Source organism: Theobroma cacao, chromosome 1, assembly GCF_053813885.1.
Source record: "Theobroma cacao isolate CCN51 chromosome 1, ASM5381388v1, whole genome shotgun sequence".
Classification (NCBI taxonomy): domain Eukaryota; kingdom Viridiplantae; phylum Streptophyta; class Magnoliopsida; order Malvales; family Malvaceae; genus Theobroma; species Theobroma cacao.
Window position 1 is genome coordinate 3,442,098 of NC_142639.1, and position 14,759 is coordinate 3,456,856.

The 14,759-nt window shown below is 31.8% G+C and overlaps 1 protein-coding gene across 3 annotated transcripts; it reads right to left on the minus strand.

The window, feature by feature from the left end:
• Positions 1–275: 275 nt before the first annotated feature.
• LOC18611261 (scarecrow-like protein 32) lies at positions 276–2,531 on the minus strand. Of its 3 annotated transcripts, none has more exons than XM_088803797.1 (2): positions 2,022–2,531; positions 276–1,761 (listed from the first exon to the last, which is right to left on the minus strand). In XM_088803797.1, the coding sequence occupies exon 2, from the start codon at positions 1,729–1,731 to the stop codon at positions 514–516; it is 1,218 nt and encodes a 405-aa protein (XP_088659923.1). In that variant the 5' UTR covers positions 1,732–1,761; positions 2,022–2,531; the 3' UTR covers positions 276–513. The 3 variants fall into 3 exon arrangements, with proteins under 3 accessions (XP_088659923.1, XP_088659921.1, XP_007047483.1); XM_088803795.1 differs by having other exon boundaries at positions 276–1,318; positions 1,400–2,531; XM_007047421.3 differs by having other exon boundaries at positions 276–2,531.
• Between the last annotated feature and the right edge of the window lie 12,228 nt (positions 2,532–14,759).

The window sequence follows — 14,759 nt, forward strand, 5'->3', positions numbered from 1 at the left end:
TTCCTTTTGCAGTGCAGCGATTTTGTGATTTTAAGGTGGAAGGAACTCATCTCCAATATCTCATAACTAACATGGACACAAGTTAAGGACAATGCTATCATTCAAAGAGACATCATTCACAACTTGAATATATATATATATATATGCTTCGTTACCAAGATGGAACTGGTTGTGCACATTGTCATAGAAGCTAATGGAATTTTCTCAGGCGAGGATACAAATAATGGAACAGCTTGGGGAGACATTTGGCAAAACTGCTGCTTAATGGTGTATGGTTGTGGCAGGGAAGACTGATGTTAATTAAGGTTATTACACCAAAGAAAGTTATAGTACATGAGAGAATATATATATAAAAGGAAAAAATTAACAATTTGAAAAGAACCCTCTAACAGACATATTAGCTCCCACACACTATTCAGAAAGACTGCTACTTTCTAGTTAAATGATAGCAAATTAGAGACTAATACAAGAAAAAAATTGATTAGATTAATATAAACTTGTGAAGGAAAAGCATCAAGCAGGCACCCAAGCAGTAGCGAATACAACATTATGTCCTTTCCAAGTAAGTACAAGATCGTCTTCTTCTTTCTTGAATCCCCATCCAGCTGCATGCTCATCAAGCATGGTTTTCACTTCTGAAACCGCGTCTTCACCAAAACTAAGCCCGCGAAAATTGGCATTTCGCATCCGCTGCACCCACCGGCTCTTTGGTTCAAGCCTGTCAACCCTCTGCAGGCCTTCGTGAGCTATCACATTCTCTATCTTCCAACAAATATCAGCTTCATACCACTGCCTCTGCTTGCTTCCTTGTGGAAGAAACGTATCCACAGTGTCATATGGTATCCATAGATAATTGAATGCAGACCTTAATCTGCATACCAAATTATTAGATGTCAAATCCGCATCCTCGTCTACTAGAACAACAACTGTTGGGTCTAGTCCGCGTAGCGCCTTGAGAAACATGGTTCGAAAAGATGAAGTGGAAGATGGTTCGAAAGAGTAAAGATTTGAATTTGCATTCGGAAGAGGAGACAATGTTTCCTCTGGTATATAGTGAAGCATCATGTGACAGTTTATAACTAGAGCCTCACCACTTTCTGCATATACTAAATGTTGCACGCGAAGCTGCTCGATCAAAGAGGAGAATCCATCAGCATAAGTTGAAGCAACCACTCTGAATTCCAACATTACATTGCGTGACCTAGCGAAGTTAACCAACTTGGAGCCTAACTCTTCATAAGAAAGATCAAGCATTGGCGGGATATCTTCAGTGGCACCACCCGCAACTGTGAGTTTCAGTAATGGGGGTCCCTCGAGCCTGTTAGCTATGGCATCAATCAATGTAGGGATTTGCATGCAATGTGTCAAGCTTAAATCAACTATGTGAATTACAGAATACCCTTCAACAGCTTCTAGTATTGCTGCGTTTGCTGCGGTGAAACCGAACCGATGCCATGGGGTTAAGTCCACAAAGCTAGCTAGCTCGATGACAGAGAAAGTGTGGATGTCGATAGAAAGGTTGCAATGAGCATTTGCCATTGCTGCAAGCATTTTGCAAGTGCCACTTTTGGCTGCTCGGACAATAAGAGCTCGAAGGAAAGCACAGGTCAAGCGCTGGTTAGAGTCACCATCGGGTGGTGCAATGTTGTTTAGAACCCAAAGAATCTGCTGCGCTAGAGTGGCATCATTGCTTTCTATTGCGTTTGCGCAATGGACTAAAAGTTGTTCCATGCAATTGGCATCACCAAAGCTACCTAAACCCTTTGAGGTAGGGAATCCAGGCCATGGACGGGCCCGGTGGATTTGGTTTTTGTTCATTGTGGGAATTGAAAATGGAGTAATTTGGTGCAAGGGTTGTGGTGGGGTTTCAGTGAATTGCATCATGGAGAGGAAGAGAGAGAGAGAGAGAGAGAACCAAATTGAGAGTAGAGCAAAGGAAAATAAAAATAGTAGCAACAAATAGGAATCAGAAATCAGAAGAGAGCAGAAAGATAGAAAAAGACCAGACTAATAGTGGGTACCTTATCATAGGGAAACGATCCACACAGTAATGGTGAAAGAGTGAACACCACCGAGTTATAATACGGTTTGGGGGAATTCTGCAAATGAATCACAGAAAATTGACAGTTCAGCTTTTATGAGGGATTTTATTTTCTTCCAACAAAAGAAACTAAAAGCGACGGTTCAAAGAGGAGTAAACTCTCATCCCAAAAAAGCTTGGTTGAAGTCAAATTCGGCAAAAGAGACCCTTCTTGCAACAATAGATCAGCCTTTTCAGTTGCTAAAGATAGGGGATGCAATGAGGCAAACAGAAAAACACTGATTCAAAACAACCTTTTTCGTGGGAACAAAAGGGTCTAATCCCCCTATTCTGAATTCTCCTCTTTTCTGCCTTTTCTTTCCCTATTGCTACTATAATCTAAGAAAGAGAGATGGACAGACAGAAAAAGAGAGAGAGAGTTAGAGAGGTAATATAAAGGAAAGGAAGAGGGAGGGTGGGCTGCTTCTTCTGTTGGATTTTGGTGGCATGTGAGGATTGCCGGCCAGGATGTTGTCTATATGTGGGAGTTGGGATTTTGTCATGTAATGAGGAGTGGGGATTGAAGGCAGTTAAGCTTTGGCTCACTCACTCACGGGCCATATGACATTATCACTTTCTCATATCATGAAGAAATCATTTTTATGCAGGTCTTTTGTTCTCTCTTTTTTCTTCATTCTTTTTCCTTTTTGCCTTTTCTGCCAAGCATATGAATTTCTTTTACATCCAAACATTTGATTTATTTATTGATATATGTACATAATCTCTATGCTTAGAAACATAAACAACAGAATTCGAATTCCTTTTTCCCAATTCAAAAAAAAAATCTTCTAAATTAACTAAACACCTTTGTAGTACTGTTGCATTCTCCATCTTGATGGATTCAATTGTAAGGACATATATAACACCTTTATAGTACTGTTACATTCTCCATCTTGATGGATTCAATTGGAAGGACATATATATGCATATATGATCATTATCGATTGATGCAGTGCATTGATTTTTAGAGTTTTAATGTGAGAAAAGAGAGAGAATGTGGCAGGGGGCCCTCAAAAGACTCATGGCAGCCAAAATCTTTGCATGTTCTGATGAGACAAATTCAATAAAGGAATGGTCATTGTCCAACCCAAATGAAAAATTCTTCTCTTCCATAATGTTTAACTCTCTCTCTCTCTCTCTCTCTCTCTCTCTTCTTCAAGGAAAGTCCTTATAAAAGAAAGCTCTATGTGAGAAAATAAAACCAAAGTTGCTCTACTGGCAGCGTTATGAGATAAATTACAAAAAGAAAACTTATGAAATAATTCAAACTCGTAGCTTGTGTATCTAGTTGACTTTGAGCAAAAGGAGCAACAACACCCGAGTAATTATTTCATTGCAAAAAAGAATTAAATTCAAATATAGTTGGAAAAATAATGTAGAAAAAAAGGAAATGACTCACTCAATGGAATTGGTGCTAAAGGCTAACCATCAGTATAGCTCTGTCACTTGAAGAAGACCATGAGTTTGCGAGTCCTGATATTTCCATTTGTCTTCCCCAATTTACTGTTCTGATATGTTTTGGCATAAGATATAATTAATGCAAAACTTCTTTGTAAGTTTTAGCAAAAATAATAAAGATGCTGTCCCACATGCATTGATCTCTAGGAAAGACATATATACTTTTTAGGTTTTAGCAAATAATTCATGCCCCACACACAATGCTCTCGAGGGTGTACAAAAATATACTTCATACATATTCCAACCCTTCTCTCTCTCTCTCTCTCTCTCTCTGATCTCTTTCTCTCTGTCACCAACTTTGTCGAATCAAAATTTGTAAGAGGTCTTATCCAGGACCAGTTTTTAGATATCCACAAGAATTTTTTGAATTTGGAATTTAAGAGGATTATCATTAAAAGGTAGTAATATCTTGTGAAGGCAGGCAGGCAGACACACACCCCTTTGGAAAGGGTCCATAAATCATTTCATTTCATCTCTACATAGAAATTGACCCTTCTGCAACTCACACGTGATATACTTCCTTTTGTTCCCTTATTGAAGGACTGGTTCCCTCGCAGCCCCAACCCCACCTTAAATAGACTACTCGACCATGCCACCCAAGAAAAAGGGACACCTCCTAACCGCCCCCATCACTTGCCTTCTGTTCATCAACTTCCTTTCACTAATCCTAGAGAATTCTGGGCCTCATCTGCATTTCATTTAATGTTTGAAATTTGGGAAACCTGCCACATCTTAACCATGAAAATTCGAAGATCATTGAACTACATAGATAGGATAATGTTCCACTCACAATTCCCACTCACCACTCAATTCATCTTATATCATAGTTATTTGTCTTACATGCGGCAGTGTATGAGGTGAATGCAAATAATTGAGAACTTACCAACGTATATATAATAGATATCAACTGCCTTTTTTTCTTTTCATTTTCATGTAAAATATCACACTGCAAGAATATATTCTATATCTCAAATCTACAAAGTGCAATTCTGTATCTTCTTTCACTAGATTAATGAGTTTCAATCAAAGATAATATCCTTCATCAATGTTCAATTCATGTATGTAATTACAAAAAAGCTACTGGTCCCTAGCTGATACCATATCTTTTTCTCTGTATATTTTTAGTCTATGATGCAAATCATGGACAGCAATGGATAAAAATAAACTCTAGTTTTGTCGCGAAAGCAGTCTGTCAAAACAGTTGGTAAACAAATTGATAGGTTCTAACCATGTAATTTTATACATTTATTGTGATCTTAGGAGTTAGGAGGGAACCAAAGAAAGCTGACAAACTTTTTGCTGAAATTTTGTATTTAAGTTTTTACCATATCAATCCAACCTTTTGTAATCCCTTTACCAAGTATCGGAATGCATGCAGCTGAAGAAGAGTATAAGAAGAATCTAAGGGAAAGCATATAAGGAGAATCATATAAGTTAAGGAAGTGAGGTTTACATATAATTTGTGAGAATTCTGATGAGGATTCCTAAACTTTGAGATACAAGGACTAAAAGACATGTGGGCTTAAGAAATATATCAGGGCATGTTTTCTCAGGGCATCCCCCATGGTCTAATTTGTTCTTACATCCATTAAGACAACACTAAAAACAAAGTAGCAAGCATGAAAGTAAGGAATGAAACCATGTGCTTAAGATACCCGATTTGATATAACATCTGTTTTCTGTATTAAATTAATGAATTTTAAGCACAGTTGGTATAGTATTATATAAATTCTAAAGATGTGGAACTTACCCCAAAACATATGGAAGCCAAAGATATACAAACGCAAGCTTCGAATGTTGAGCTACAGAGAAAACAGAAAAATAATAATAAAAAAAGGACAGTTTCTACATGCTAACTGGGATTAGAACTTTGATATATCAACTTGTGCAGTATTAAGCCAAAACAATCCACCCAATCATTACTTAGGGAAGCTTGGATTTTTCTGTTGTGTAAGATGAATATTAAAAAAAAAATTAAACATGCATTATATATAGTTCAAGGTGTTATAACATCCAATAGTTTTGAAATTAATCAGAGGCTCCTAACAAATGTGAGATAATATCAAAACAAAATGGATTACAAAACTACGCCAGAGAATGACAGCTTGGTATACAGTTTCTGTCATATATATAAAATATCATTTGTGCATGTTGCCTTCAAGTTTTTGTTCACTTCCAATGTCGTATGCAGTACTAATTTGGCGCAGCAATGCCCATTTTGAAATTCAGATTAGAAGGGTTTGGTTAAATAAGGATGTCCTTTACCTTTACTAAACACCAGTAAAAACCAAAACGCTAAAGATCTGTACCTAAGGGCTGAGTTAGATTCTAAAATTTTAAAGCTTATTTGGAGTTTGCCACATGGACCTCTGTAGCTTATATTAGCCTTGTACAGACAAGAAAAAGGAAGTGGTTAGGTCTGCGGGAAGGTAGAAAAATTGCCTCCTTGGAAGAGCTCAAAGTTTGACAAAAATGAACTACGAACAAATCTGGGGAAAAAATATAAGAATCGATGTGTGGAAAAAAAAAAGGATAACGCATGCCTTTGGGTTTCAAAATATTAGTGGTAGAGTACTTTATAGTATAAATAAAAAAAAGGCTTTGTCGTTTATGCAGAGAAGAAGAATTTCGTACCTTTCCAAGGCTTCTCAGCCTCTGATCAAATGCTGAAAGTACAGATCCATGATGCAAGTCATTTCCAAAGAGTGTGTAGGGTCTATGATCCGATTAACCCCTTTTTTTTTTTTTCTTTTTCTTTTACTCTAGTCCAAGGACTAGGATAGTAGCTACCTAAAGTACACAGTAAGGGGTTGTTTAATTGCCATTAAATTCCCCCTGATTTTGGTGCAGTTTATAGAACAATATTTATGAGATTCAAAAAGATTGATCGAATTACTTAACAGAGTTTTATATCTCAATAATATAATAGTAAAAGAACATTATCTATATAATTAAAAGAAAAACAAAAGAATGTTAAAGAACTTGTTGTTGTTTATCACGAACAATTTCCCAATTCACAAAGAATAAATGAATAAGGGAAGTTACTGTTTGTGCTGCTGCTTTATGTCAACAAGTCTGGGAAGCAAGTAAAACTTGTTGGCACTTTGTTCATATTTAAATGTTGTGGCAAATTTAATAAAGTCACCAAGCATGGTTTTGGTATCTGGGACTTATCCTACAAACAGGACTCAGCCCAAACACTACATGCCCTGATATGTTTCTTTCGTTAACTAGCTAGGCCTGTTTGTTTGGTAATTTCCAAATGGGCTGTCTTCCTCCCCTTTAGTAGGACTCTCTTTTGAAAGCCCTAATAGAATGGTATGGGATTTGTTTTTTGGGGGGGTTTGAACAATAAAAAAAGGTTTAGAAGGGGAAGTGATGTGGAGCTGACACGTTCACGTGCAAGAAAACATTCTCCAACGTCAGCAAAGTATGCATCCCCCAAGGTTTCAGGGGTTAAGTTTTGTGTGTGTGTGCGTGTTTTTTTTTTCTCATGTTCCGTCAGGGTATGGGCCATATCCTCACGTGAAATCCACGTGTCTTACACATTTCTATGTCCTTCCCATTCCCCACATCTTCTTCTGTGTATAACATCATGGATGGTCCAAAGCCAACAAGGGCAATAATTTCAACCCTATTTCCTTATCAGTATCTCTCCAGATCACCTCTTCCCACACCATAAGTGCATCTCACATATCACCCATTTTATTTCCTACATTTCATTTTCTTCTTTCTTTTTTAAATTTTAATATATCGGGGTTTATAAATATATAACAAAATAATAATCTACTTTTTGTTATAAATATTAATTTATTTTCTTAGAGAATTTTTTCAAGATTATTATCCTTTATATCATTGATAGAGTTTTTAAGTTCTATAAGCATATAATTAGAAGGGTTGATATGCGTTTAATTAAATTATATTTAGATAATTAAATAAACATGTGTAAAATATGTGGATAATAACTAAGATAATTAAAAAATTAATATTCTAACTTGACTTGTAAAGTATCAAAACTTTACTATTGCACTCAAGTATTTGATTTATTAATTGAGATATGATTTATTTATTTAAAAAATAAAATTCGAATCTTTTTTCTTACATTTAAAAAAAAAACAATTTATCGTGAATGAAAAGGTTTTAAAATATCAAGCGTGGTTGTAGAAAGGACACATACTTTTTAAAAATACAATTATGAAAAGTAATAAATTAATTAAATTACCAAATAAATATATGGCAACTATGATCCCATTTAATCTCTTTTGGTCGTTTTATAATGTGTAAGAATAATTTAAAACCAAATAAATATCCATATAGACCCTCATCAATGCCAATAAATGATACCAACAGGGCACTTTTTAACTTTTTATTTTGTACGTTAAAAGTTTTCTTTACTGAACTAAGTGATAATGTGAATCAAGTCGTTACGATGTTAAATTCACCCCAACAACATTGCTGTAAAAATGCACTTATTTTCCTTGTCTGATGGCTCAATAAGGAAACAACCAGTAAATAATTGATGCGCCCTCTCATTGCAGCACGCAGTTAATTTCTTACTCATAAATGAAAATATAATAACAAAATTTTAAAATTGTACTTTACTTATTATATTGTTGCTTATAAAAAAAAAACTATACATTATAGAGAAAGCTAATTATAAAACAAATTACTAATAGATGGAAATAAAAAAAATGAAAATGAAAATTTTTAAAACGTTATGCTCGGTGAACTATTAAATTCTCTGCAACAAAAATTATGTACTGACGATTAAATATTTTCACCAGCTCATGTTGGCCAAACAGGGAAAGAAAAATGAAATCATTGAGAGGGCTCCTTAAACCTAAAGTTACTCTTCTGCACCAACGTATGTACAAGGGTTCCAAAAAGGTATAGTTATTAAATAACATATATTAAATTTCACAATGAACTTAATTATTATTTTTTTTAATTAATCGCTAGCAAAGGATGACAAGTAAATTGCTTCAAACATTTATATGTGAGATGACAGACAAAACAAATGACCTAAGTCTGACAATATGAACAGTTGGATAAAAGAGACTTGAATCATGTTGAGGCAGAGGAATAAAAGGAAAAAAACTATTTAAGAAATTTTAATTGACTATAAAATTTGTTGAAGGGCCAGATCCCAGATGTCTCTTTTGGAGATGCCAAAGCTAACCTTCCGACGAAGCTTACAGTTAACATTACCTATTCGTGCCCATCAAAAAGCCAAATAAACAAAAAGAAAATTACGAAATCAACAAATTTTCATGGGCTTTTTTTTTTCTTTTCTTTTTATTACTGAAAGAAGAGGAGTCAAGCAAGCATTATTATTTAGAATCTTAAAAAGGTGACATGGTTACCTAAATCTAAAATATATGGGATGGCAAGCGTCACCCCATCCACTTTCAGGTAGGACCCCAAAAGCTGACCCAACTTGCCTGGCAACTTGCAATCCAAAAAGCTAGACGTGTACTTTCAAATCAAAACTATAAAAAATTATTTAATATTAATTTAATGGCTCTCGTCACTCCCCAACTTTTCGCTGCTTCCCACTCTCCATATCCTGAAGAAGATTGTCTTGTGTATTTGTTGGGATTATATTAAACAAATAAGCTACGCCGTTCATTTAGTCGTCCTTAATTGCTTGTGCAATAAATTTTTTTTTGGTAAAATATTTTTATTTTGAACTTTTGATCATAACTTATGTGAATTTATTAATTTTTTAAATTGATAATTAACTTTTAAAAAAATATTTTTCACTTCACGTATTTTCAATATTAATATTTTTATTAATTTGATGACATTTTAATATTAAAAAAATAATTTTATTTTTTATTAATTTTAAAAATTATTATTATATAAATTTTAATTTTAATTTTTTTATAAAAAAAATTCTCTCATGCCATCTTGTGATCGATGGCATCTGGTGCTCTCCAGGAAAGGGGAGCACCAATTTGATGCGTGCTCCTGAGGGGAGGGGAGCACCAAATCGATGCTCACAAGGATACTCCCCTCCCTTGGAAGCACCAGATTAGTGCTCCCTTCTCTTGTCTCTTGGGGAGTGTTTGTTGTGGGTGGTTAGTGGGCGAATGAGATAATCGTCCGTCAATTACATTGTTTGAGAGAAAAAAAATAATATTTTAATTTTTTTATATTTTATGTTAACGATGTTCACACTTTTAAATTTCATTGTTCATTTTAAAAATTAATAAATTTATATAAAATTATGATTAAAAATTAAAAAGTTAGAGTTTTTTTTTATTTTTTTATTTTCACCGTGTACATCTTTTTTTGATACAAAGGATTCAAAGTTAAATGGCCTTATACTTTCTTAGAATATTTGTGGACAGTGAAAGGGGGGCAATTAATATATGTTTATATTTTATAAGTAGTTTTAATTAGTTACTTCATGAGTTATGGGCTAATCATTTATTAATTGCTCGTTGATTTGGATTAATTTCAAATTTCAAAAGCATTCATATTTAATTAATCCCAATTAAGAAATAGAAGAATATTTTTTTCTTATCAACTCTCCAAATGCTTGGTTGGTTATAAAATATGAGATGTTTATAAAATTTAGAGTAAAATACACTAACTCATCAACTTTTGATTATAATTACACGTAGGTCTATTTTCAAAATGAAAAGTTCGTCTTAAAATAATATTTTTGCTGAACACATATATCTTGTTGTTAATCAACCATCAATGTTTATATTAGTTTGATAACATAATAATATTTTTTAAGATAATTTTATTCGTCATTAATTTTAAAAATTACAATTATATAAATAATAATTTTTTATTTTAATTTGTTCTCTTTTTTCAAAAAAAAAATTCTTTCTACTCGACCACCTACGGTTGATGATGCTCCCTAAGAAAGCAACGATTTAATACTCCCCAAGGGAGTTTAGGGAGATTCAATCAAATATGGCATTTCATGGTTAGATCCAACCTCGGAGGAGCCAACTGGTATAAGGGAGTGTTGCACGATTGACCTAAGAGAAAGGAAAATAGTGAAAAAAAATAAGAAAATCATTTTAAACATTTTATATTTATGCATTAACGCTGTTTACACGTTTAGAGCTGAATGTTCATTTTGAAAATTAATGAACCATAATGTAATTATAACCAAAAGATGAGATCAAGGTATTTTATCTTTAAATTTAACTTGGTGTTAAGAAAATATAATTGAAGTTAAATCGTTTTATTTTGTATTTCTTAAAAAATAAAGTACATACACAAAAGCATTTTACTAAATATACACAAAAAAATTATATTGCAATAATTGTAAATATATGCTAAGATACGATAAAGAGAAAATATTGCTCTAATACTCCCCTCGAGTTGGAGTATGAAACTTTTGAATGCCTAACTAGAAATGAAAATGTTTCTTACAAAAAGGTTTGGTGAATAAGTCGGCAAACTAGTTTACAGTGAAACGAAATTAGAAGAAAGACACCAACATAGAGTTTCTCATTAATGACATGACAAAATCAACTTCAATCTTCTTTATGCACTCATGGTACATTGAATTAACTGTAACATGTAAGACTGTTTGATTATCACAAAAAAATAAACCGACCAAATAGAAAAAAATACCAAGATTAAACACAAATTTGATCAGCATGTTAAGTATGATGTTTTTATTGATTACCCATTTTCTCAAAAACAGTAAATTATTTTATTTTATATAGACTAAAAATAAATATATACATATATTTATATAATAGTATTTGACTGAATATGTTTACAAAATATAAAACTACTAAAAAATCTAATACAAAGACAGTATTATTCTTGTACTTGGTCTCCTAAATTTTTGTCAAAATCCAAATTGATGAGCTCAATACACTCCAAATGGTTAGGAGCAGTAGTGAATGCAAACTCAATGATGGAACTTATGATGCAAATTGTTGATGTGAGATTTGAGTCTCTTCTTTTCGTAAAAAAAAAAAAAAAAACCCACTCATTTCTAACATAGGCACAAAACTCCTTTTCAAAGGCTGATCATAGTCTTAAGATGGAATATATCTCCAAAAAACAAATTTCACATAATCCAAGTCCACTACAATTAAAAGCAACTAGGCACAGGCAGAATCAATTTTATCAAGCACAAATCAATATTCATGGATAATAATTAACCCCCACCTATGAGTTATGACCTGGCCAAGTTGCCCTGACGTTTCCCCACACGAAAACCTCCAAAGGGAACAAACCCAAAAAGGCTCGGCTTTTAGCACTGCCTCTGCCCCTCTTAATATTCCATTTTAAAAACTTTTAATAAATATAACTTAAATGGCCGTAAGTGCTTGGACCCACGACAAAAGCTGTGAGTTCTTGTGATTTAATAATATCCATTTAATTTAATAAAACTGATAGGATAGTACAAAAAAAAAAAAAGGGTCTGCACCTGCACCAAGAAGCTTGGAATTTGTCGTGGGTGCCTAAATTCAATGAAGGGGAGCGGAGGTGAAATCCGCGTCACACCTTCTTTTCCATTGTCTTGTTTCAGACTCGTGGTGCTGGCCAGCCTCTTTATATTCTGCCCCCTTCCACGACTATTCCTTAATTTTTTAATCTCATATATATATATATATATATATATATATATATATATATATAAATAGTACCCATAGCTATATTATGAAAAAAAATCATAAAAAATATAAATTATATTGAAGTGAACTTCAATTTAATATCTTTAAAAAAATTTGTAAAAATAACTATATTGTATAGCTAACTTGCATGGATGTATGGTTATTGTTTGTAGAGAAAAGATAAATTGATATTAATTGAATATTATTATTTATTCTGATTTTAATTATTGAAAACTTATACCTACATATATGGTTATAAAACAATACTTATCTAAAAAAACAATAATCTTATCAAATATTATTGATGTATAATAAAATATTAAAAAATAAGAATGTATATAATCTGTACTATTAGCATATTAAGATAAATAATTATAAAATATAAGATAACAGTATAATGTAAAAATTCTATTAATATAATATAGTTATTAATTTCTAATAGTATCTGTTTTTTATATATAAAATGAATGGTTAAAAGTTGTCAAATTCAGTTAATTTATTTATTTAATGATGATTGTGTGCTATGTATATTAAGAAATGAATATACTTTTTTGATTTTTTTATTTTATTCAATAAATTTGATGGATATTTATTGAAATTTAAACATTCATATATAAAAAAAATGTTTAAATAATATATATTTAAGTTTATGTAAAATACGAGGATATAGACAAAAATAATATTAAATTACAATTGATAAATAGTAAATGAATCTATCTTCTAAGTATTAAAATTTATAAATTATTGTTTTCAAGTATTTTTTATAGAAATAAATAAAAGAAAAAAAACCTTCAAATGTCAAAAACTACGTAATTTTGACATAAAGTATATAAAAAAATTAATCCAATTGAGAATGAGTCAATTAATTAACTTAATCAGTTATCTTACTTTTATATATATTATAGATATATATATATATTAATAAGTTATGTTAGTATTAAAAATTACCATATTAATTATCAATTATTGTATTTAATATAAAATATTTTTTAAATAATATTTTAACTATGCAGTTAATTGTAAAATCGTTCAATTATGCCTATGCAATTTAATTGATGTTTACTTATTCTATTAAGCCAATGATGTGTTATTTGATTAGCAACAGATTCATCAATTGCTCTAAGAAGATAATAACATTACTTCATCCCAAAAAAAAAAAAATACTGACCTAATGTACATGGTAAATTAAACCCAAATTCTACCGGCTAATCATTTTGTCTGGTTCCTTTTTTAAGTGGTTAATGACGTTATACTTGTATCCCATGGAAGAAGGATTCCCTACCTGGAATTTATTCACTCAGTAGCTAAGGCAGGTATAGTATAATAACCTAGCATTATCGTTTTCATTAAAAAATAATGAAGAAAAACAAAAGAAAATCATTTAATTTTTTTTTGTAATTTTAAAATCTTTATCATATCAACCAAACCAACATGAATCATGATCAATTTCGATAATTTACTTATTAAAATTTGTTTAATTCTCATTTATTTGAATTGGCATGAACATTGCCTAACAATATCATTAATTAAGATTATTATTAGTCAGGAAGGTTGATCATGAATAATTTCAATGTAGCAAAAGAATAAAAGCAGCTAAGTTGCCACCAGAAAACTGCCACTTGTAAATAGCAGCAGAAGAATAAAGATTGAAGAAATGCACCGTTTCATTTTTTTTTGTCAGAAAGAAGACAACAAGGATTTCGATACTACACCGTTTTAGTTGATACTAAAGGATGTAAATAATTAATAACCGTTAAGTTAGTTAATAGCTTGATTAGTTACAACTTTTTGTCATTTTCTTCTTTCCTGATTTGTGGATATATATGTACAGACCTTCTAGTATTCTTTCAGTGAATGAATCAAAAATCATTCCTCAAATATTATCTGCCTCTCAATCATATTTCATCAATTATAGATAATTTTTTTAATAATAAATAAATAGGATTTTCAATACCTTAACTACAATATGATAAAACCTATTTTTACTAACAACGGAATTAAAGCCACACGAGTTCCTCCTCTACTGTAGTTTATGTTGACCCACGCAGTACATAAGAAAAAAGAAATATTGAATGTTAAAACAATGATGTTTTCTTGAATTTGTTCGATATGTTAGGTTATGTTAATGTGATATTATAATGATATTTTGTACATAAAAGATATATTATATAGTACTAAAATACTATTTTTAATAATTTTTTTACTTATTTTGATATTTGAATAATTATTCATCGTGTCAAAATTTCGTATTGCCATTTAAAAAATAAAATTTTAATTATAATATAAACAAGAAGAAAAGGCTAATTTTAAAACTTTAAATTAATTATTAATGTTTTAAAAAATGATAACAAAGAACCCCTTTCTAGTTACAAGTAATACCAGAGTACTTAACCATTTAAAGCGTAATGTGGTAAGAAAATAATCCAATTAAAGTATTAATTTTTAAATATCCAAATGCAAGCACCAAGTGGGGTGGCGAGCCAGATCAAACCTCCAAGTGGAAGAGGAGAGAAGGTTCGGTCATCGGTGGTGGCCCACACCAAATGCGGCGAGACGCAGCATTGCAGTTGCAGATACAAAAAGCTAAAGGAAAAAAAAACCCTACTTTTTTATCTTCCAAA

Bases quoted from the DNA above. Each gene is read 5' to 3' on its own strand.
- LOC18611261 (XM_007047421.3), bottom strand. From the start codon at position 1,884: ATGATGCAATTCACTGAAACCCCACCACAACCCTTGCACCAAATTACT.